The 25110-nt window shown below is 43.8% G+C and overlaps 5 protein-coding genes across 5 annotated transcripts; 2 read left to right on the top strand and 3 right to left on the bottom strand.

Annotated features, from left to right (window-relative positions):
- Positions 1–1026: 1026 nt before the first annotated feature.
- T069G_11592 (uncharacterized protein) lies at positions 1027–2037 on the bottom strand (the record flags this gene model as incomplete). Its single annotated transcript, XM_056178797.1, has 1 exon — positions 1027–2037. One exon carries the CDS (start codon positions 2035–2037, stop codon positions 1027–1029), a length of 1011 nt encoding a protein of 336 aa, XP_056023671.1.
- A 5539-nt stretch (positions 2038–7576) lies between these two features.
- Positions 7577–8206, bottom strand: T069G_11591 (SRF-type transcription factor (DNA-binding and dimerization domain) domain-containing protein; the record flags this gene model as incomplete). The annotated part of the gene is made up of 2 exons (XM_056178796.1): positions 7577–7914; positions 7966–8206. 2 exons carry the CDS (start codon positions 8204–8206, stop codon positions 7577–7579), a joined length of 579 nt encoding a protein of 192 aa, XP_056023670.1.
- A 3102-nt stretch (positions 8207–11308) lies between these two features.
- Positions 11309–12544, top strand: T069G_11590 (uncharacterized protein; the record flags this gene model as incomplete). The annotated part of the gene is made up of 1 exon (XM_056178795.1): positions 11309–12544. The coding sequence occupies one exon, from the start codon at positions 11309–11311 to the stop codon at positions 12542–12544; it is 1236 nt and encodes a 411-aa protein (XP_056023669.1).
- Positions 12545–13691: 1147 nt separating this feature from the next.
- On the bottom strand, positions 13692–15255 carry T069G_11589 (phosphotransferase enzyme family domain-containing protein; the record flags this gene model as incomplete). The annotated part of the gene is made up of 2 exons (XM_056178794.1): positions 13692–14760; positions 14810–15255. 2 exons carry the CDS (start codon positions 15253–15255, stop codon positions 13692–13694), a joined length of 1515 nt encoding a protein of 504 aa, XP_056023668.1.
- A 1707-nt stretch (positions 15256–16962) lies between these two features.
- T069G_11588 (HCO3- transporter family domain-containing protein) lies at positions 16963–19327 on the top strand (the record flags this gene model as incomplete). The annotated part of the gene is made up of 9 exons (XM_056178793.1): positions 16963–17255; positions 17390–17422; positions 17498–17745; positions 17825–18000; positions 18073–18276; positions 18340–18483; positions 18605–18671; positions 18723–18844; positions 18899–19327. 9 exons carry the CDS (start codon positions 16963–16965, stop codon positions 19325–19327), a joined length of 1716 nt encoding a protein of 571 aa, XP_056023667.1.
- Between the last annotated feature and the right edge of the window lie 5783 nt (positions 19328–25110).

Raw genomic sequence — 25110 nt, 5'->3', positions numbered from 1 at the left:
AATACAATGCCGGGCGATGAGACTACACTTGATGCACTGGGCGTTATTGATAGCGTAATACTAAGCCAGCATGACTGCAGTTGGAAATTGAGACTAGCATACGTGCAGTTGATCCGAGTGACAACTATCCTAAAATCTTTAATAGTGAAAGGATCCAGACGAGGACGGCTTCGCAGAACCGTCGGCAAAGGAAATGCCAGCATTCTTATGGACATTTATGTTAGAGCTCAAAGAGAATCCGCAGCGCCCTCGACGCTGCGACAACAGGTACAGAAGCGCCTAAGGCTCGCTAGGCGGTGGGCAGATCTCATAGGCGGGTCGATTTTTCTTGCAGCGGCATACGGCAGCAAAGCAGATGCGATAATGTAGGCGTTCCGTAATATCGTAGAAATCACAACTTCATTTAGATTGACATCTCTTAGAAAGGACTTCTCGGTTACTAATGAACGCATCAAATTTATTGCTAGTCACGCACTTCAGGCATGCGTAGAGCATCTACCCAAAGAGTTACGGAATCCCATGTCTTCAAATAGTTCCGTCCAAAGTTGGGTATAAAATCTCAAATCCTTCTTTCTCGAAGAGAGTAGTCCACATAAACATTCTTTTTTGTCGATGTGTAACATATTGGCAAACGTATTTGGTGGATGGGAGCGACCAAAAGTTTATCTGCCGGCAAATGTATTTGGTAGATGGATGGGCTATAGAGATTTTAAGCACGTACTGGATTTGGCGGATGTGCGACAGGGATTTTGGTGGATGAAGCTGCATCATCCACAAAGGTCAATATAACTGTATAACATATGGATTAATGGATGTATGTGCGACAGGGATTTTGGTGGATGAAGCTGCATCATCCACAAAGGTCAATATAACTGTATAACATATCTGGGTCTTAATTAATGACCAGAGTTGCTCTTCATAATTGTACAAACAACATATGTGCAATTTTACCAAATATTGTATTAAGTTATATCTTCGAGAAGAACTTCATTACCAATGGAAGAAAATTATATACATATATTCATCTTATTCTATGCCTCCATATAGATCAGCATTTATTTCCTCAGGTATTAGCGGAGGGGAGCGCTGTTCACTCTCGTCTTCCCACAGATCTTGCATAAGGGCCTCTACGCCACTCTTCGAGCTGATTTCCAGCTCTAGTTGGCTTCTAATATATGCTTCATGACGAGCTCTCTCTGTTTCTTGACGATTCAGCTCTTCTTGAAAATCGTTTATCTTTTTCTTTGCTTCCTTGCGACGAAGTCTCTCTTCGCTACGAACCGTATCTCGAAACTTCTTATATTCTTGTATAGCTGCTCTTGAACGAGCTGCCTCTTTCGACTTAAGGGATACTTCCTCCTCGAGAGCTGCTGAACGTCCATGTAAGGCTGTTATTTTATTCACCGCCTCTGCTATGTTTTTAGCCGCCTCTTCTGTGCGTGCCTTTTCTTCTAATTTAAATGCTTTGTGACGAGCGGCATCTTCTTCGTCAAACGCTGCAATGCGATCTGCCTCTTTTTTTTGGAGAGCTTGCTTTGCTTGGAGATGTACTTCTTGGCTGTTTGCTTTTTGAGCTGCTTCTGTTTCGTGAAGAGCTTTTTGACGAGCTGCCTCTTGACGAGCCGCCTCTTGATGAGCTGCCTCTTGACGAGCCGCCTCTTGACGAGCCGCCTCTTGACGAGCTGCCTCTTGACGAGCTGCCTCTTGACGAGCTGCCTCTTGACGAGCCGCCTCTTGACGAGCTGCCTCTTGACGAGCTGCCTCTTGACGAGCTGCCTCTTGACGAGCTGCCTCTTGACGAGCCGCTTCCTGGCGGGCTTGTTGTTTTCTAGATGGTTGGTCACGATCTTCTTGTTCACGAGCTGCCTCTAGAGCTGCCTGATCACGAACTGCTTGTTTACGAACTGCCTGTTCGCTATGTGCTTCTCGAGCTGCCTTTCGAACTGCCTTTTGAACTGCCAGCTGTCCATGGGTTATCTCTTGATGGAATACGTCATCATGAGCTGGTTCACTATCTTCAGGTATTGATGGACTCATATTTTCAATTCTTCGTCGATTATTCCTAGATTCATCTTCCGTTTCGCTCACGCCAACATTTGTTTTGCTAGAATTTGCAATTGATGATTGTATTTGCGGCAGCTGGGTGGATTGATTGACGATTTCAGAGGTAGCTGTATTTGAATTTGGCCATCTGAGGGACAACAACTCTTCCGGTAGTGAAAGTCTCGAGTCACGTTGCGGAATTGTGTGAGATCGTAGAATATCTGATTCATTCAGTCTCACAGAATCTGAATCCAGTGTGGTATTGTTTATCTGATTTCTTGTTTGTTCTTGATCTAAATCCAAGGTTGTAGAAGGCTCGTGTTCTAAAGAAACATCAAGGGCTATGCGTGAAGTTCCTGGATGTACAATGCCTAGATCGGAAATAGAAAGTGTAGAATTCCTAGCTGGGATTGTATATAAAGTCCCTAGGCCACTAGTTGTAGGAGGATCTCTGTTTAGACTTCTCGAGTTAACAGTGCTTTTCATATGGTTTCTTTTCTGTTCTCTGAATTTTTTGGGGTTACTTTCCACCCTTGCGTTGCTAGTTTTTTTTGGGTTTCTTTTAGTAACCCGCCTTGGCCGTGAGCCACCGTTTCTTCGAGTGGCTCTTGTATGCAAAGGAATCGCATCATCCATATCAAGATCAGAAACATTAGACACATCCGTGTAATCTTCCATATCTTCATCCTCGTAGTTTTCTTCAGCGGAAGAGGTAAGACCCGTGTTGTCTAAGTTTGCATTTTCAGGTACCACGAGTAATTGGTCTCGGGAAATCGAGAAAAATGCGCTCAGCATGTCTCCTTGAATCATTAAAGGGCTTGGGAAGTCAACTTCGTTTGACATTGATAAAATAATTTGAGGGATAAACGACCGGTCGGCCAGTACCTCAAACACTTGAAAAGGGGGTTTACCTCCCCGCCAGATTTCTAGACGAGGAGTTATCTGATATTTTAGTGATGGAAGTTCGGCGGATAATCCACTTTGGATTTTCCTATTGCTATATCCTAGCTTGAGAGCAGTTGTGCAAAGCAATGTGCGGAACCTCTCATCAGGAGTGATACCTATCCAGCGTCCCCCTTTATCTAACAGTGGAGGCTCGGAAGATAAGTGCGGAAAATATCTAAGAGCAGCCATGAACAGCTGCAAAAAGCATATGCGCGGTGCATTTGGTGTGCCTTTCATGGAAATGAACTGCTGATGACTGATTTGCAAGCTCTTCTGGTGAGTGGACCAATGCATTTGCAAGTTGTCAAAAAGGCTCGACCTGCTTCTTGTAATTGTATCTGACCCACGTTTTACATTTCTCGGCTTAATCTCAATATATCTTTCCAAGATCTTCGCGCCGATAGTAATATATTTCATATTGGCATGGAATGTCGCAATGCTGGGAATGACCCCTGGTATGGATAGCACGTTTTTCATTAAGTCGGCTCTAATATCCAGGGCAGATATTTTTCTAAATATAAGTCCTTTGGTAAAACTCTCTTGGATCAATTTTCGATCGCGCAAGGACCATTTGAATGCCCTATATTGAAGCTGAAGTACGGTGTCCTCGTCAAGAAGATGCATAAGAGATTCATGACCTCGAAATATTCTTGAGTACACGTTCTCTATGTGAGTTAAATAGTTGATTATGAGTTCATCAATATGTGCTGCGAGGTGCTTGGCCCAATTGCCTAGTTGTAGGCCTCCCCATAAGCCTGGAAAGGGCAGTAATTTGTCCATAGCATTTATAATTGCCGGACGGCCAAGCATTAGACTTAAATGATGCTTCTTCGGTGCTGACAACTCGTTCATCCATTCTTGCGCTAAATCATATTGGCTCTCGTGAATAAAGCGCCTAACCATTCGGAATACCTCGCCGTCAGAGAGCCTCCGCTGTTGCGCTTTAAGCCAGAGTTATTAGCAAGGGAGTAATTGAAGCTATAAGGTCACTTACGAGGTGGAATACAGTGTATCTGGATAACGCATTGGAAATCACTACCGTATTTCTTTTTGGCCAAGTCCAGAGTACCTTCATTCGCGCAACAGTAAATTCCGTTTGCCAAGAAGTTCGCTGTAGCGTCTTGAACAGGTGTGCGGGCAAGTATACCCGAATGCCAATTTAAAATGTGTTGGATCTCATTACACAATGTTGGCCCAACGTATCCTGAGATATTGTGCCTAGGATTCTGGAGAATTCCTTCAAAATTCGACACAATTATCCCTCTTTCATTATTTTCGCTGTCCATGTACCCGGCTCTAAATAGAGATAGGCTCACGAGCACAGAACCTTCAACATATCTTGTCGGAATCGCCATATTAGAATGGATAAGATTCGGTATGACTGTCCAATTGCTTTACAACTTCTGAATTCTGGTCGAGTAAACTCTCCAATATATTAACACAGATCTTAGGCAGGCTGTTTAGGTCTTAATTTTAGCCTGGAAAATGCACCTACATGGTCTTAGGATGAGCGCCAAGGGCGCTGTATTCCCGACGTAGGGGCTAAAATTAATACTTACGTACTGCCAATGATTAATTAACGACCGGCGCTTACACACACATGGGTTCATTCCGCTGACGCAACGCGCAGGCCAGAGGTCAAGGTCATATACAATTTGTGTCTTAATATAAATGCAGGGAAGTAGCCATGTTATACTCACACGTAAGATATCTCTATCTATGTTACCTCTGTCAGCTATGAGTGTTCAAACTCTGTTTGAGCTAAGGGCATCCGCACCAGGCCTACCAGGTCCTTACCTGCAAGAAAACACGGCTCCCTATAAAGTAGTGGATATTATGGGAAGCAAAAAAATACAAGTGGTAACTATGATTGGAGGAAGTGCAAAAAGAGCGACTCTGTCGCATTATTTCAGGCTAAACAGATCATCCACGCAAAATTATTCCGTGGCCCTTGGGTCTTGGTCGGAACCTAACCGTAAGATAATTTTGGACTGCGAGCTACACTTGCAGCCAAACCTATCAATCCCTAAAATCATCGGTGGATTTCAACCAGGCAACTTGCAGTATCATTTACTTCAGCTCCCATCACACAGGGCTGCTGATATTGCAAGTAGTCTTTATTATAACGTATTCCCACTTTTCAGTGATCTAGTAGTGCTTTTCATCTCTGATCTTGGTGGCATTGAAAATGTTATTAATATTCTCTGTTATTGGCTACAGGAAGCCATGACAGACCACCGCCAATACCGAATACGAGTCGCACTGGTGTTCAGTAGCAGCGATAGGATAAGTGATGAAGGAATTTTCAATCGCTGGGATACTTCGATGATCTGCCGACCAGGCGCTACGGCTGCTCAATATAATGTAGATCAAATCAGGCGGGCCCGGAAACGTTTATTTCACATCAGTTCAATTCAACTCTCTGAGAACATAATAACTGATATCGAAAACGAATCGCGTATAGGTGCAGTATATAAGTCAGAGGCTGCAATAGATTTTTCAGCATTAAATTGGAGATTACTGTTTCAGGAGGCTGTTGCTCATTACGGAAAACATCAGTTTCCTCACTTCGACGTAGTTAGTGCGGCTAGGAGCCATTGCCCTGTGCCAAATTTCATGGAAGATTGTATTCTTGACTTAGTACAGAACTGCGATGAGAAATTGAAGTTGTCTTACGTCATTGCATCTGCTCTGGTTATGGACGCATTCCCACCGCAAATGCATTGTAAGTATCTGTGGTTTGTCCAATCAGCAAGTAACAATGGCATATTAACTCGCGCAGCTTTCATACCCGATCAAGTTGTTGACACCCTTTACATGGAATCTTTACGTCACTGTGAAGAAAAAATGAAAATCCCAGGCTTCGCTCTGAAAACAAAGCTTCAATTCGCAATGCTTACCTCAAAGGCTCTGAAAGAAGGCAAGGACTCTGCCCAACAGCATGTTGAGATTATACGAGCCAGTAGTTATTTATCAAAGGTCCATACGCACCAAGCATGCTCCATCTGCATTATCCAACTCGCAGGATATATATTACACTGTAAACACCGGCTTTGTGGCTCATGTGTTCAACTGTTCAGCGAGGAAACCGACACATGGCGATTCAAACACACGCCGTGCCGAGTGTGCTTAGACAATCAAGTCAATATGATTACAATGCAGCCACCGACGGCGGCCAAGAGAGTTCTACATTTGGAAGGAGCTGATCCTTATAGAACCTGGATTTTTCTAAGGGAGTTGCAGACATTGACTAAGCTAAACAGCATGCCGTTTTTTGATCACTTTGATATACTATCCGGTACTGAACTAGGTAGGTGTTCTAAGACCTAATACGTTTATGTTTCAGAGATTTAATTGTCCAGGGATTTATTTCATCGCAACGCTCTTTCTCAATAAATGGCCTTTACAAGAGTGCAAGAGAAATATTAATCGTCTAAGAAAGCTTAAATTAAAAAGAGGTAAAATTTACCTAGGCAATATCCTTCTCTTAAGCCTAGCGAGCCTTGAGAGTTATCACTATCCTAAGATTATTTTCTCAACAAATAAAAGTTCATCAATTAGGTAACCTTTCGTACTTGCTTTAAATAGAAACGTAGTATCTTGTGCTAAAATACCTATAATAGGGAACATCTATATCGGCCACAAGATTTGGTTCTTCAGCACAATGGTGACATTTGCACTCCAACGCTATCGGAAACCATTTCAAGCCAATTGCTTTGCCATTTATTTTATATCGAGCTCACAGTTATACCAAGATTTTACTATACTCCGGAGATTATTTGTTTGGCTATGCGTTGCCGACTAAACCCTGGTCATGCACTTCTCGATTTACTCTTCAGAATCTTCCGGCTTGGCGCGTGCTTTTATTACCAAGGTGACGAAATAACACCTACGAAAGCCCATATATGCACTGAAGATGACATTCAAAAGTGCCGCAAGATGCAACCGTTCGTTAGGCAATTTAAACTAAAAGCACTCTCAGCCAATACTTCCATCTCTGTAGAAATGGATGGTGTAAATGGTAAAAGATATAGCATAAGCAACTGCCCATATAAGCTTCGCGATATAATAAAAGATCAAGGACTCAATCATCCATATGGAGCAAAAAGACATTCCGTTGAAATAAATTGCAAATTTTCGCAAAGCAAAAGTTTTCTACAGCTTGAACTCAGCAGGCTATTAGATACATTGAAATTGTGCTTATAATATAACTTGATCTGCAGTATTTTACTGAATCAGCAAAGTCTAGATAACTTCATTATTGCGTGATATAATATATATTATGCACATAAAGACTAATGGAAAATGACTTGTTTCATTGTCTACAATATGGAATTAAGGCAAATAATTATGTGTTCTCCAATAAAATATCACTATGTTATAAGTGATAATAAACTATATTACCTTCTAATTCTTCTATACCATAGCTTAAAATCTCTCTCGAATAGGTTCATTATTAACTGTTCTCTGTAAAAGGAAGGAAATAGCCAGATTGAATCATAGTATGCTTAAGGCATAGAAACATTATTATGCCAGTCGATGATATTATATATTCTCTCATAGTTTCAAAGACAGGAAAATGTCACTCTCAGAAAAAGCTATCCAAGAGAGAGAGAATTGTATTTGTCGTGTTTAATGAGATTGGTTTTGGTTGCACGAGATGAGAGTAGCCCTCGTGTGTTGATTTCTCCGTCGAAACTTGCGTAGAAGTGATTTCGGATTGTAGAGATGTAATTTTGCCCTTTATATCAGTTCCGAGCAGTGGAATATCCGTGTCGTGGAACATAATGTCTTCTGAATGCGAGGGAAATGTAGACTGGGTGTCATATGTAAAGAGATCACTCCAATCGCCATAAATGTCCATCGTATCGGTAACCAGAGACTCGCTCATCCCAGAGATTGAGGAGAAATTGGCGTGTTCAGATACTGAGGTTATGGCAGAGCATCCTGACCAAGATGTTTCCCGCGGTATCTTACTGACGAAATCATCTGGCCCGAGAAGCTGATCATCTGAGACAGACTGCAATCTTTGTAGGAGACCTGGTTGAGATTGGTAGCCACTATAATGTCCGTTGGGCCCCCGGATAACAACGATCACGTCTGAGCCATAAGCCACACTATATTCGTGTGCCTTTTTACCCAAGCCAATTCGCCTATTCTTCATGCCTCTTGCTGGGTTTTTATTAAGGCGAGAGCGGCGTCGTCGTCGTGCATCCATAGTGAAAAATAGAAAGTACTTTAATGAGGTGGTTTGAATACAGTCTCTCTCTCAGGTTTTTGTCGGGGGAACAAGCCAACTTTAAAGAGGCTGTAGCTGCCGCCCAGTGGGGTATCGGCTTTACTAGCGGGGACATTCCCGCCGACTTATTCTCCACACCGGTCCAAGAGCCGCCGTCAGCCCCATAATCCTGTCCCCGTAGCCGCCGGGTAAGGCCCAACCCTTGCACAGCGCAAATCCAATCAGCCCACTGGTTTTGCTGCAAAAGGTTTAAATTTAGTAATACATGCACCATAGGCGCCAGCGCTGGCGACTCAGGCGAAACGCCGGAACCGTTTGCTTATTTATACAGCCGGTCGGCCGCGAGTGGGGATATACCGGCGCTTCAGTTAGATTAACGAAGCCTGCTAATTTAAAGCACGTTCTATATAAACCACCCAAGCACTCATCAAGATAACTTTCCCTCTACTTATAAGTGGACAAAAAGTTCATTGGGGTTATACTAAATAAGGTCTTTAAAAAATTTCTCTTGGTAATGTGTATACAAGGCCTTAGAATCTTAATATCTCAATCTGTGGTATATGTAACTAGCGTTTGTAATATGTGAAATTATTCCAATCGGCAAATAACCCGTACACTATTATACTTCTATAGAATAAAAGTCTTCATCTTCTGTTTTCGTCTTAGAGCTCCCTTCTGGCTCGTTTAGCTTTTTGTTAAGCAGAGTGTTACCCTCTGTAGTCATACTTTTTGGTGTATTTGGACTTTGCCTCTGCCGTATATTTTCAGGAGATAGTTTTGACCGACTTGCACTCTGATATCCAAAATGAGAGGGTTGGAACTCTGTTTCTTGATATACAATATTCTTGTTATCTATACTTTCAATAACTGCATTCCGAATTTTCGCCATAAAGGGAATATTTCCACAGGCTTTCACCATTAGTATCTCCTAAAATCTGAGAATAGCGTCTTCCTTACCTGTAACCGCAAGACTGCCTGATAAACGGAGCTGTTCTTCTTTTATTTTTGATACCATTAATCTATCGGCAGTTTCATTTGCCACTGAATAGAGGCACTGCCAAAACCTATTGTCATCTTTGAAAGGCGAAGGTCCACTCTGAGGGCCTGGGAAAAGACACCAAACGACAAACGTTTTCTACAAATATCAGGAAGTGAAAACAGCATGTGTATATCAGAATACTTACATTGTTGGGATCCAGATTCTTGAGAGCACGTAGTTCATTCAGCGCCCATGCCATTTGCGAGTTATCTTCAAGAGTCCAAAAAAGGTCAACTTTCTTAATCGCATCGCGGTGTAGTCTCTTTTTCCCAAGCTCTTCTTGTTGTTGCGTTAAAAGTTTCTCTTTCTGGAGGAAGGGGACACGTTCATTGGGTGATAGTTTATTCTTGTTTCTGACCACTTCTTCTAGCATATAGCTTGTTTTCTGTAGTTTTGCTCGATGAATATCGTCATGACGGCGGCGTACAGCTATCCCCAATGCCAAAGGTAGAATAGCAGCTATCCCAATTCCCTTAGCGGCAAGTACAAGATTTTGTTGTTTATGCAATTGCAAATCTTGTCCATATGGCCCATCAAGTAGAATAAATTGCCCTTCTTGTAGTCTTAAAGTTGTAGCTGCATTATAGCTAATATTTGAGAGTAGGAAAGTAACTTCTTTGACTTCTTCCGCATCATTTTCAGGGGGATACCAATATACCATTGCCGTAACACTGTGGAGGAAATTATATCTCATTAATCGAGAAGGAAGATAGAGGTAAAAATAGCAACCCGGATGAACTTTGATGGCCCTCTTCAGTCGGATGCTCACGGTTACTGCGTCCATATCTCTAGAGTATTGCAATACTTGCCCTGAGTGGCCAGTAAATACCATGCGCAAAACCCGAAACAATGTTGTGGCCACCCAAAAACCACATGAAGATATAGCAAGTGCTCGTGCAAGGGTCGAGGATGTCTGGTAAATGTGCCAAAGAACTACGCCAACGGCGCCCATGGCTACTGTTCTGTGAGCCCACAGAAACCATCGACCAAAGAGCCGCTTAACGATGGAGATAGACATGCACACTGAACCTAAAAGTAGGCCGAAAGCCTAGTAGCTGTCAGCTCAGAAGTTTCAACTCGCCGCTAGTTACTTACAATCCATCCTGAAGTCAAAATGCGGCCGTCTTGTGATTTCGAGTGAATGGAAATCGCAATAAATGAGTGGAGTACGGCTTCGATTGCTACAACTATCCCAATCCAGAAGTGAGCCATTTGATATAATTGTCGGGAGATATTCAACGCATCGATAAGATGACCTCGTCCGCCGATACAGAGTGGTGTAATATTAACAAGGCTGGCTAATGCAGTACGTTTTTGTATCAATTGCCACCCTGGCAAAGGAAACAGCGGTATAAGCAAAAGCAGAGCATTCGCTAAGAGAAAGGAAAAGCAAACAATAGCGGTTATAGGTGTCATCCTGATATCTACTCCATGATAGAGTAGAGGCAGTTTAAAGGTTTTAGAAAAGGAAGTTGCAGGATTGGGAATAAGTTTTCGGATTAACCAGACGGCGAGTGCAAGGCCAATGAGGCCGTAGAAAGATACGAGGTACCAAAGATTTCTGTCGAATTCCATGATAATTGATCACTCGGTCACCGGTGCATAGCGCATCAAGATATTGTGAGGTTGTCAAAATATAGTAAATATCTACTGCAGCCTTCCAAAAGAAACTTCAAATATACCTGTACTTTTCTTTTTCTCTTGAAAGAAAGATAATATACTACTCTGTTGAAAATAAATTGCGAGTGAAATAATAAACAAATTCTCACTAATATGCTTATTAATCTTAATATGTTTAATCTTCAGCCCCAACTTAGAATTAGTCTGTTTTATTTTGCGACCTTCTGCTTATAGTTAAGTATCCTAAGCGCTTGCTTAGTTTAACACTGGTTTTATATTAACCTTTGTCTTAGAGCTTGTAATTTTTAGAAATATATAAGGTTTTTTCTTTTGCATATATTCATTTCGTGATATAATCCTCAATACCAATCTATCTTTTCTACAATTGCAAGTACACTTCTGATAAAATCACGTCAATCATCATGGAATTTAACCCTATTGTTGCTCTCTCTGGCACATTTACCACTGGTAAACAAGCTCTTCTTCGGAAAAAGCTCAATGCAATTGGCATTAATGCATATACCACCGAAGCCATTAAGAAAGGCAAAAAAACGAATTGGAACGTCCTTTTAGCCGGCGACAAAACCTTTGATGAGACAACAGAACTGGTATTAAAGGCCAAAGAACGGAAAGTGCCAATCTTAAATACAAAATGGGCAAATGAGTCCCTTAAATCCGAAGGTCCAGTTATTATCAAGCCTGAACATCTATGGGACAAAAAATATAATCCAACAGAGATTGGTACTAAAAAAAGAGACCCAAAGAAGGGCGACCCAAAGAAAAATAACAAAAAGAAGGGTAAACAAACGGATGATGAGGATATGCCTGATGGTGATGGTAATGGCAGCGAAGAGGAGGAGGAGGAGGAGGAGGAGGAGGAGGAGGAGGAGGAGGAGGAACCAGTGGGGGGGATAAAGGAAGAAGTGGTTGAAGAACCCTTCCAAATAGATATGAAAAAGGCAGATGTCGACGAAGAGAGGAATGCTTGGTATAATGAGGTAAAAAAAGGCCCATGGACGATCGATCTTGGTGTGCATCCTGCAGATGTATTCAACAACGTACCCGACAACAAGAAAAGGCGAAACTATACGATGTGGATTGAGTGCGTATACAACGGCTACATGATAGTCACGGATCCTAAGACGGAGGTCTTCGTAGAAGTTCCACATTTCAGAGATGCATATCTGCTTTCCGCAAACATGCAGGGGGACAGAAGGAGCTTGTATGCGGCCGCGCTGGGTCATTCAATGACCAAACAGGATAATACTACATTCACATGCCAATTGAATGAGTTTGACCTTTGGCAAATCGCATACAATGGCAGGATTTGTCTAATTATGGGAAGGGTACCACGAACAGAGGAAGATGAGGAAGATGAGGAAGATGGGGAAGATGGCGGTGGTAGAGGCAGTCTAGGCCTGTGGACTCGTTCAGATTTACAGAAGAAATTTGGAACGAAAGAGACAGATGAATGGATTAATCGTGCATTCTTGGGATTAGGCCATGGAGATCCTGATGAAGACGCAAACCATTATCTGACAAATGGAGTATTGAAAAAATGGAAGAAATCACGTGTTGCGGCAACGAATACTCCAGAAATGAGGACGAGATATCAGAAGCGAGGAAAAATTGCCAAGCCGGAGCCAGCTCCTAAATAATTACCCAGTGGTTGCAAAGTCAAGGTGGCTCTTAATATAGGTAGGTATTTAAAGTTTCTTGTTCTCATCCAAGGCTCGTTCCAACAACACGGCGAACCCCAGTAATTGGGACAATTAGTTCGCCAACTTTTGGGTATTACATCAAGGACATCTTGCTGTTTTTTGCTATTGAATAGCAGCCGGTAACATATATAGGGTAAAGATCGGTGACTTAATATGAGTACAAAGCAAAATCACTTGCTGGAATCTTCGTGATTAGTGGGAGATGTGGAAGTCATAATACTATTAGTTACTTAGGTCATACAAAGATCTATGCTGTTGCGCTCAGAAATTCTAGTTGTAGGCAATATATGTCGGAGAAACGGAGAGATTATATACACATGCAGATAATGTCATATAGCGGGGTAAGACTGAGTGGCGCGCGGCAAAATCCTACAGGCGGAGATTCGCATGCATACGCCGGCGTCAAATGCCAATCGCTGTAGGTACGGATTAAAGTGCAATAGTACGGCTGCAGTTGACGCTGCTTATTGGCGCTTGTCAACTGTACTCAACGCCTGGTCGTATTAATGGGCCGTTGCTGCCTACTTGGATACAGGAGAGAATCTACAAGCGAAGACGTACCCCTCTTTCTCGTATCCTTTGTTCCTGAGAGAGAAAAGCAACCCACTGCTCCCGTCAATACCATCCTTCATACATCCGTCATTAAACCCTCGGCCGATACGCTTTAAGTCTCAACTACCTATATCCAAGTGACAGCAGCAGCAAAAGCAATAAGATCACTGAGCTATTACCAACATGGACACTACTACTATTGAAGAATTACAACGAACCAAAAAAAGAATTAGCGAGACTATGCAAGACGTGCAACGGGCGCAAAATGAACTGAATGATATTTTGAATTACATCGAAACCATCGAGGCATCAAATGCGAGTCAGATGTCCGGCAGTGCCTCAAGCGCAAGAAGCAGAAGAAAGAGGAACAAAGTCAATACTAAGACAGTGGAGGAAGAACTGGAGAGTTATCGAAATATGCAAGCGGAAAAGGAAGAGAGTCTTGGACTTTTGTGGAAGAAGCTACATGATCTACAGGCAAAAGAGAGGAATCTGGAGACTGTCTAGTTCACAATGAACGGTAGAGGCAATCCTATGACCAGCCCCATTTGTCTTTCAAAGCTTTGGACTGGGCAAGCAACCTGTCCTCCTCAGTCTCATACAGCCCATGCTCCTTCAAGTATAGGGTATAGCGCTCACACTGTTTCGCCCGATGTTGTACCTCTGACGCAAGCGTTAGGTGTTTGCTAAAGAAATCAGATATTATATCGTCCAGATGCTTGTCAGAGTCCTTCTGAGCAAAGAAATCGCAATAGATGTCAGTGGTGTCGGTAGGACGGCGTAGTATATGAGCAAAATAAAACGCTACGTCCGTTTGGCAGATTTCAGACTTGACAGCGTCCACTTTATCATACCATTCCCTTCTGAGCTGTTCACAGAGGTCGCTCGTCTTGCTCTTCTCAAGGAGAATGCCGTAGAACTCAACGTGCATCTGCTTATTTGTCTCGACCAGATCGTGTCCAGTTATCCACGATGGTGGAGTGAAAAGTTGTAGTGGAATAGTACTCGTAAACTCCCAATCAATGATGCCCTGAATCTGGAGACTTTTGTCTACAATGATGTTACAACTCCGTAAGTCCAAGTGGCTCAGCACAAAAGGCCCATAGTCAAGGTCCGGATCAATGAATTGATCAAAAAGGGGCATTATGCCGTGTAGCGCGAAGACCTCCTTTTTGACCTCATTGATCGTATGATCGGCCACTGGCGGTAAAAAAAGGGCTGATACAAGACTGAATTGGTATTTCATGTACTGCCTGGCGGAGGTGAATACTGTTGTTGGCGGGAGCTGAAGCGTTGTAGCAGTCATAGAGATAACAGGTCCTAGAACAGGGCCCTGGCTGCCTTCGGATGTTGGAATAAGGGACCCTATTAAGGGGAATTCGAGTTTTCTGAGCTCAGCCAAGATGTCGATGAGCTGGGAGTAGAAATTCAGTCGATGCTTCTCTTCGGTTTTTATTAAAAGCTTCTTGTCTAAAGGTTCGCCAGGAATAAAATCCGTGATGAGATACATCTGTGTTCCCAAGCCAGCTCCGGATAACTTGGCATCACGCCCATAAGCACGAACATGGGGAACGGGGATCTTGGTGTTGCGCTCGAGGTATCTGAACCTTGGTTAGAGATAAACAAAAGCATCAAATAAGTCGATTTTACCGTATAGTAGCTACTTCACTCTCTAGTTTCTCCCACGCACTGTTCTGAGCAGCTTCGATTGGGATCCTAACAGTCCACTTGGACCCGTCATGATCGAACTCGACAAAGAAGCAAACATTGAAGCTACCATTTTTCTTGCTCACAACCCTGCAGCTTTTGCCATTATTATATCGAGATGCTAGATCGCAGATCGCATGTAAGTCGAGTGACTCGATAAACGTTCGTTTTGCTTCGTTGACTTGGTCTTCGGTAGCGTCTGGAAAGTTTTGAGTGTTAAAGGTTCCTTTCCCTGAATTTTTGATCTTTGGAATGTTGAACTCGGGCGTATTTGGCGCACAGATGTCTGCGGTATAAAAAGAATGAAGAAGCCGACCCCATATCTCTAACAGGTAGAGCACTGAGAGGGTTAACAATGTGTACGCTGAGTGGATAAGAGCGCGCAGCATAGTTAATCCAACTTTGAAGCTGGCATTATTGCTTGAGTTGGTTGGTGATGTCAAGGCGAGACGTTGAGCGTAAGCAGTTAGGGGGGAACTCGGTTAATAGTAATTCCGATTATTCATAGCCAAGGCCCATCCATGTATGGCGTGCTCTGCTACTTCTTAAAGCGGCAGAGCGGGTTGTTCATTTGTCAAGGCGGGTACACAGTGCATTTAAAAATAACACTGATTCTAGTCATTTTTAGCCAAAAGCGGCCGATATAACCACATGAGTTATTACCATTACCTAGTAAGTGGACACTGAGTCTACAGTTGACTGCACAACTAGGTGCAATATAAATAATCCTTCTCTATAAATCTTGCTGTTTTTTATTTCTCAAGTAGGTGGAAGGGGAGGGCGGGGTAATGAAGTAAGGGGGGAAATTATTATCCATAATTGATGTTACATACCTAGGTAGGTACTGTACTACGAGCCGGTACTCACCTTTATTTGTAACGTCAATTTGCTGCCATCTAGGCAGCAATAAAATCGGCCTGTTCATCCCACCAAAAAGCGCCCAGAACAGGCTCTTATTACCTACAAGTGCTAATAAATCTACAACCTGACGCATTGCGGCATAATCTAATAAATGTGATGATTTAACGAAACTCGCCCCGATATATAACAGTCTAAGCAAGCCTGTAGCTGCAGCAACCGCACGATGCTCGGAAGAATATAGAAAACCCGATTAACATAGCAGTGCCCCGCACTATCGAAACAGCCGCTCTCCTGCATCGGCCGATGCAATACTGTACCTGGCGGTACAACTATGTGTAAGGAACAAAGTCTTCGACCACCACCAAATTACCCCACACCCGCGATTTTCACCAATAATTACAAACATGATATTCTCTATTGAAATAATCGCTATAGAATAAAATAAGTATTTAATACCCCTGAATCTGCCATTTAATATTTTATATATAAAACCTGTACATAAATAACTGCGCGCAAGCGGCGAGGGAGTGACTCTGATAGGTCTCGAATTTGGACCTGGGGTATTGCATTTTACGCCGCTTTTTCGCAGGCTTCAAATTTTGCTCGATCTGCTTTGTTGTTTTTAAATCTCGAAGATCTGGGGATAAAGAACGTAATCTTCTCTTCAGCAAGGCCCAGACGTTCTCAATGGTGTTAAAATCGGGAGAGAACGGCGGCCAGTCAATCTATAAGATCGTATTATAAAGTAACCAAGTTTAAGTTAACTTTGCATTATGTAATTACGAGTTATATGTGAAAGAGAACTTGCATGACCAATGAAGAGCGGCCACTTTCTGGACGTGGGCAAGGCCGGGTCGCTCCCGCCCTTTGATTGGCTGAATGAGTTCCTGTCAGGAGGGGCCTTCGCGCCGGCTGACAACCCGCTCCAATGACTTCATGTTTTGCTCATAACCATAGTCGGCTCCTGCGCCTTATGTCTGCGATCGTGAAAATACTTCCCACGGCGAGCAAGGACCCTTTCTCTCTTGCCTGGCTCAATATAATGAATCTCCTCCCCCACCTCTTTCTTCTTCTCTTGTATGTCGTTGTCCATTGCCCGTTTCTCACCTTCTCTTGTTGAATCTCTCTCGCCGCCCTTGACCAAGCCCACACGGTTCTTCTGTTTCTGTCTTCACTGCCTTCCACCTGCAAGCGCGCGTGGGTCATCGTAAGCCTTTCAGGCCAACATCCGCAACATGGCTTCCATACTCGAGTCAGATCGGCAATTTTGCTCCCCGACAAAATCACCTTCTGAATATGACCGCAACTGCGATCGCGATGCGGATCTCGATCTCAATTTGGAACCCAAGAAATCAACAGTTTCCTACTCATTCGAAGGAACTAAGGGGTGGCGGCGCTGGCGAGTGCTACGACCCTGTTGGGGCATGTATCACGACGTTCGCAGGCGATTGCCCTTTTACTCGAGCGACATCATCGATGCCTGGACTTACCGCACTGTTGCCAGCACTATCCGCATGTATTTCGTGAAGTAGGTGGCGCATTGGTTTTTTTTATTCTTTTCTTTTTTTCCCCGCAAGCAAAAGGGCGCTCGAGAAGTGAGGGCTCTCACTACCTAGGCTCTTGCTACGTACAGCAGCTGATCATGCATCTCCCGATTCCTAGTCTCTTGCCAGCCATCGCTTACACTCTGGATATGTATCGGCGCACCGGGCAGTTCTACGGTATCAACGAAGCGTTGTTCTCATCAGCACTCGCGGCTATGGTATTCAGCATCTTGGCCGCGCAACCCCTAACCATTGTTGGCGTGACCGGTTTGATTTCGCTATTCAACTTCACTATCTATGATATTATTAAAATCTACGACGTCAGTATTTATCCGCAATTTATGGCTTGGACGGCCATATGGGCTGCCATTTTTCACTGGATCGTCGCCGTGTTCAATATGTGCGACTACATGCGCTACGTGACGGATTTCTCTAGTGAGGCCTTCGGCATGTATGTCGGCATTATCTACATTAGTATGTCAGACGACCAGCAGATATTCGAAAAACCATAAACGTTGTGTTAGCGCGCATTGGCTGACCGCTGTGCCCACAGTCAAGGGAGTCGAGGAACTGGTGAATGAGTTCAACGCTGAGGGAAGCGAAGCTGGCTATCTGGCCTGCGTCATTGGCATACTGTATTTCGGCTCCGTCTACGGGCTGGAGAAGCTTGGTTCAAGCACCCTCTGGCGCCCTGGCTTCCGAGGCTTCCTAGCCGACTACGCCTACGTGGTAATTTATCTGACTGCAAGACGTCCCAATTTGCGGCCAATGACTGACAAATGTTGGTGTTGCCAATTATAGTTCTGTACGCTCTTCTGGGTCGGCTTCTCTCACCTCCCAGGAAACCTCAGCGACACACATATGATGCGCGTTCCTACTACCAAAGCCTTCCGTCCTACACAAGATCGGTCTTGGCTCATCGACTTCTGGACGCTCGATGTGAAATGGGTTTTTGTCGCCTTACCGTTTGGATTCCTAGTGATGCTGCTCTTCTACTATGATCACGTCTGTCTTCATCAAAGACTCCTCCTAACCAGCATATCCTTTGCTAATTTTATCGACCTACAGAACGTCAGCAGCATCACTGCGCAATCAAGACAATACCCTTTGAAGAAGCCTGGTGGTTTCCACTGGGATTTCTTCCTTCTCGGCTGCACCACATTTGTCAGTGGCATCCTTGGCCTCCCGCTGCCAAACGGTCTCGTCCCCCAGGTAAGTGTACGACACTTGGCTCCGACGCCTATTCTCCGATAATCGCTCGCAAGAAGCAATGTCTTGCCGTAGCTGCGGTTCCTCAAGTGGGAGGGCCATACTGACGCCCTTGGTGTACTAGGCACCTGTTCATACCGACTCTCTTACAGTTTATGACACGCAGTTGAAAATCATCACGACCTTGGAAGGCGAGAACAGGGAGATTCGGAGACCAGTAATTTTTGCGAAAGCCGTTGTAGAGCAGCGCGTGTCACACTTTTTGATGGGCTTGGCGCTCATTGGCACCATGACCGGCCCTCTTCTTGTGGTGCTGCACACGATGCCATCGGCGGTCTTTGCTGGGGTTTTCTTCGTTATTGGAGTACGCAACCCCCCCTCCCCCAGGACAGTTTCAGATCTCACTAACACATGGCAGTGGGGATCCATCGAAGACAACGGTATCCTACAAAAATTCATGTTCCTACAGTCGGAAGGCCGCTTCGTGCAGAGGGATGACCCAAAACTGCTAGTTCGCAAGCGCAAGATCTTGCTCTTTATCAGTCTGCAGTTCTTTGGCGTGGCAGCCTGTGTCGCAGTCTCACATACATTGGCCGCAATCGGGTTCCCAGTTCTCATCATTGCTCTTATCCCTTTGCGCACTCACCTAATGCCGCGTTGGTTCACCCTGAAAGAGCTTCAAGTTCTGGACGAGTTCACTGTGAATAACAAGGTGGTCTTGGCAAGCCTTGGCGGGCAGCCCGTGTTGCCGGAACACACCAGGAACGAGGATTGGGGCCTCGATCGGAGGCGGAGCGAGTCTCGGCACGGAGTCCACCGGCAACGGGCTGGCAGCCTGCAACGTTAACAACATTGGTGTGGTCGGCCACTCAGTTTCACACATACAACAAAACATTCGGCTTTTTTGCATGCTGTATGCAGTGTTAGCATAAATAGCATGCTTACAAGGTAAGGTAATAGAACTCACAATTTGGCCGTGTGGCAGGAGGCTCTTCTCTATTGGGTCATCGACAGTGTATCATGTAACTGCTAAAAGTATCCATACTTAAGCCTACAATTATATCTTCCAACCCTCTAAATTCTCCTCTTCTTCTTCTTCTTCCGTAACGAACTCGATCAAGGTAATCCAGTACTATCAGGTGCTACGCATGCGTTTGACTTGTCATTTTCATAGCGGTTTGCATTCTAAGTGCTTGGCCATGTAAGCGGATGCTAGCCCCTGTCTAATGGCGCGAATTCGGATTGGGAACGTCCTTGGTCTCATTGTGTCCTGGAATAAATAGTCATTGAGGGGTTGATCTTGGCATATGAAGGCATGCCACTTCAGTTGACATGGCAAAGTCCAACCTAGATGTCCACCGCCTGTTTTGCGTCGCGCACCAAACGGGGGCGGTTTGGACTAGCGCGACGATGCACAGCAGCTTGAAGGATTCTTATACAATGCTCTCTCGAAGAGGACTAGTTATCCTTGGGGACATGGCGGATATATGACACCGGTCCCTCATGGGCGCTGAGGTAGGGACTGTGTCCTATGGCTGTCTTCCTAAGCATTGCTAAGAAAATATAAATGTTCGAGCCGTAGGAAGCTCTCCCTTCTGTGGGCTACTGTACCAGTGCAGCGAAACAACCCAATCACCAGCTGGATCAAAGTTCCCGTTGCGTTAAGTGGTTTATATTCCTACGTAGGGCATAAGGACTAGGTGACAACCCGGCTACAGCGTGATCCAGTCACTAGAATGCCGCCACCAGATCAAGAGAGTTACCGTATACAGGCTCGAAATGACGGGCTTGGGAGGGAGAATCACCAGGTCAGGACAGCCCCACGCAAACACGTTAGGAATTATTGTTGTGAATGGTCAAAAAGTTCTGAGCGGGAGGCGACCCCATATATTAAACCCCCAGACGCAAGGCGATGTTCTCCGCCCTACCGCATCCCCCATCCCCGCTCTCAAATTGAAGGGGCGCTCTAGAGATAACTAACTATATGCTCCCTAAAGCGGAAGGCATCGTGATTGTCTATCGGACAGAGGTAATGGCATTTATACAGCAACAGGTGATTTCACAGCATTATCAATCGCAAGCAAAAGATTCCATATCACCTGACTGGCTAGTTAGGTCACGTGATATCCCAGCGAACCCGTTGTAACTTTGCTCGCTACCTCGTCCAGTTTATGAAATCTGATGCAATCTACAGCCCTAGAGCACGTATAAGAGGGTCAATTGGACAGCCTGCCGCTCGATCGCCCCGTCCCAGGTCGATTGCGGCATTAGTCGACCTCGTGGCTTGAACATCACACCTGGCGAAAGCCGTTTGGAGAGCATGCCGCGAAATTAGCAGATGCCTGCAGACAACACTGAAGTTATTCAAAATGCTAATGGTCAAAATGCCGAATCGTAGAGTGCTCCTACTCGCTGAATTGGTTGATCGTAAGTCTCTATGCTTCCTCAAGTCTGGCGGGCTTAGGACGATTGCGACTCTGCATGCCGGCCGCGCGAAGTCTCTTTGCCTACTGACGATTACTCGTATAACAAGATCATGGTATGTACAGGGTTGACCGAAACAAGTGTCCGCTTTTTAATTATACTAAACTTTCTTTAAGCATGGACCATTTCCGCCACATGTGGCTTATACTGTTTTCTTACTGTGAGCTTTAGGTACAGCCAAGTCCAGGTTCAGTGTCCGCATTTTTGATATAGAGATTTATCTAAATTGGGCAGGTGGGGGTGGAGCACAGTACACCATTTTCATCATAAAGTCTCTTCCATAACAACAGCCGGAATTAGATAACCTAAATCTGTGCCTAAGGCAGCAAATACAACTCTATAGCCAAGTGCCCGCAAATAGCTCACATTTCCTATTCTAGCTTTTCCACCTACAACACTTTAAAGTCATGGCTCCTCGACTTAAAAACCACATGCACAAGCTAATTTTAGCCAAAATCCGCAGAGGTAATTCAAACAAACAAATAGCCGAAGACGTATCCAGTCCTAACCGCATCGTCACTTCCCGCGCCATCCGTAGAATCCAATCGACACACGCTCAATATAGGACCGCCACCACTCCAGCGAAGCGGACTAGTCCTAATCCTAAGATAACCCCATTAATGCTAAATACACTGTATATCCAGATTACGAAAGAACAACATATAACTCATCAGGAGATAGCAACATTTCTTTACAAAAAATACAGTAAGGAGGTATCTGTAACTTATATCACCCAGGCGCTGCAGGCGGGTCAAATAACGTAGAAAACCATACAGCATATAGCCCTCCAACAATTACCCCAGCTACAGCATTTTTACCAGTATTTATTAAAGATATCCAGAGTAAAAGCACGCTATTACGTATTTATTAATAAATCTGGGATTAATCAACCGGACGCACTACGAACGAAGGGATAGGCTAAGGCAGGAATCACCCCTATTTTAAAAGCTAAGTTTCAGAGAGAGAATAGAGTCCAAATTCTATCAGCATATACATTAAAAGGTATAAAACTATCATACGTCTTCACTAAGTCAACAAATAAGGCATTATTTAAGGACTTTATTAAGCAGTTATTACAACACTGTGGAAAATGGCTAAAGCCGGAGTCTGTGATTATTATAGATAATACTTCGTTTCACTTTTCAGATAAAATAGAAGATATATATAAGAAAGCTGGTATACGGCTGTTCATAACGGCTCCATATACCCCTCAAACAAACCCAATCGAGGAACACTTTAGGGTACTCAAGACAGTCGCTAGATCCAAGCACAAGGAGCACACAGACCTCAGAAGGAGGAGCTTTAAGGACTATGTCAAGGCATATATCAAGGCACTTAGTAATAAAAGTAATATTACAGAAGGACATTTTCGCAATACAGGATTTTACATAGAACAGCCTTCCGAACAAATTCCATAGGTTACGGCCGCAAGCAAAACATCCTCTTATTTAATAATCTAAGAAAAAAGAAGAACCAGCATATAAATACGCATCTAATCTAGACTACAATACAAGGTTCAAACAAGTCTCGTTCTATACCCCGCTTTTCTTTACCTTAACTATTAGGCATCTCCCTGTTAGGCTTTATTTCTCCTTTATTAACCATCTTATCACATAATATAATCCGCATTCTTAATCACCTATCCCCCTTTATCACTAATCTATAAAATTAGGCTTATAGGTCGCTATAAGGATCAAATAATTAAGTATACGGAAGAAGAGCTCGAGAATTTGGACCTAGCTCTGAACAACATCGAAGCTTCTGGTGAGAATTTCAAGTGGTACTTTAGAGGACGGTACACTAATACTCTCGCAGCCCTAGTAAACACTGCGACAGCACGGTCTGCTGCAAGTCGTACTTCACTCAATCATGCTTCAATTAGTATCTTACGCATAGTCACCCCTCCGTTAAGGATACAGACGGCACGATCCCCGTTAAAGTGCAGTACCATACAAAGGATGCTAAAGGGCAATTAGTATCTCGGACAGAAATTAAACATCGACGAGTATGCAAGCATAAAGAAGCAAGAAAGTTTCCTGGCAATTGCAACATCGTCACGTACCCTTTCCTTAAGGATAAGTTGTAGGAGTTCGAGTAGGAACAACGAATACAGGAAATAATAGCGCGTAAATCACCCTAAAGGAGCATTAGCCGCTATTATATATTATAATATACCAAGCATATGCTGCTAGTAAGTATCAATAGATAAGCTAAAACTTATAGCTAGTACAATGATATTCATAATCGACTTATAGCAACTTATAGAATTAAGTTCTACCGCTATCCGCCACACACTTAGGGAAGGTGACAAAAGACTTAGTCAGCTTCAGTAATCATTTTCCTTACTACCTACGGAGTAGATTCCCATTATTTTGTCAATATAACTATAAACCGGAAGCTACCCCGCACTAGTAAAGGACCAAGTGCAATCTAGACAAACCTTACAAATGCTTCTTCAGTCTTACTTTAGTTGCTTACCTTCTTTTTTTATAACAAGAATAGTGGCATTATAACCTCTACCCGCGCCATCAAGTCCAATACCATTGGAAATAATACCCAGATTCATCAAGGCGACGTAATCCACAATTACACCAGTAACCCCCGCGAACCCTATATCCTAATTCCTTTTCCCCGCAATAAGGACCTTATCCCTCGTCAAAACCTTATTAGCAAGCTAGATAAACTCCTGTCGCTATCCGAAGACTACTCCACCGCCGCCCTCTATAGTCTCGGCGGCTCAGGGTAATCCATCCAGGCGCGATAATATATAATACGTTACTAAGTAGCAGCAACCCAGCAAAACTCAGATTACCCTCGACTATACCTATCGCCAGTACCAGGTCCCCACCTACTCTATATTCTAGGTCCATGCCGACAACAAGACAACGTTCACCCAAGACTTCAAGTCAATCGCGAGGAAGCTAGGTCTCCCAAGCAATCTTAATAGCGAGGATCTCTTAATAGCCGTACGTTACCGTATCAAAAAGAGCCCTCCCTAGGTACTTATTCTAGATAACGCGGATAACTTAAAGCTCTTTAGTGTCGGCTATACAGCACAAGATGCTTTAAATCTAGGAGAACATACATTAAGCCTAGATAATTTCATCCCACGAGGTCCAAGGGGACAAGTTCTTTGGACAAACCGCGACAAGCGCATCGCTAGAGATCTTATTGCCGCTCAAAGGGCAATTAAAGTCTCAAATATAACTCCGGATAAGGCGCAAAAGCTGTTCGACAGTGTCAGAAATAAGCGAGCAGCAATAAGGTAAAAGTTATTGCAGCACTTCTGACCGAGCTTGACTAGCTACCACTCGCTATATCGCAAGCTACAGCATATATAAGGAGAACCTTAACAACTGTTGAGGAATACATGTCGAAATTAAAAAAGGGCAAGAAAAGATAGAAGATTTTAAAGCAATCACAAACTGACCGTCATCGGCGACAAGAGGTGTCAAACAGTATTTTAGAGACCTGGAATATTTCGATAAAGCACCTTCAGATTGAAAACAAGACGTCGTATCAGATTTTACACATACACGCCTTTCTAAATAACCAGAGTATCCCTTTTAAATTAGTTAAGCAGGCAGCTCTCTACCGCGACGAGAGTAATGTACTGGATTATGTTCATAAAGCACACAATAAGGATTCCTCATCAGACTCTGACAGTAATAGTAATCAAGTTACTAAAGCTATCGCGCGTCTCTGTAACTTTGCATTTTTAAGTGTTCAAGAAACTGGAGATGGAAATCGCGCATATAAGGTACACAAGCTAGTGCAAGAAGCGATGCGGTATGGACTAGGTAGGAAAAGTCGAAAGAACGAGGAAGAGTATTTCTCAGCTGCAGCACTTGAGATTGTTTCGAGTCTCTTCCCGGTCAGTGGACCAGAGGTATGGAACGAATGCGAGGAGTACATCACACACGCACAGCAGGCGTGTAAGTGGGCTACACTCTGTGGAAGAGAGTTAACAGCCGCGAACTTACTAGCAAGGCTATCAGATTATCTATACAAGCGTGGAAGATGGAGAGAGAGGGAGATTGCGGACCAAAGAGCATATAGACTACGAAAGACGACCTTAGGCAATAAGCATCCTAATACGATCGAGAGTATAGCATCTCTTGCAGCAACATATCATACACTTAGCAG

This window comes from Trichoderma breve, assembly GCF_028502605.1.
Source record: "Trichoderma breve strain T069 chromosome 7 map unlocalized scaffold00008, whole genome shotgun sequence".
NCBI classification, from domain to species: domain Eukaryota; kingdom Fungi; phylum Ascomycota; class Sordariomycetes; order Hypocreales; family Hypocreaceae; genus Trichoderma; species Trichoderma breve.
This window is presented reverse-complemented; position numbering and strand designations above follow the sequence as displayed.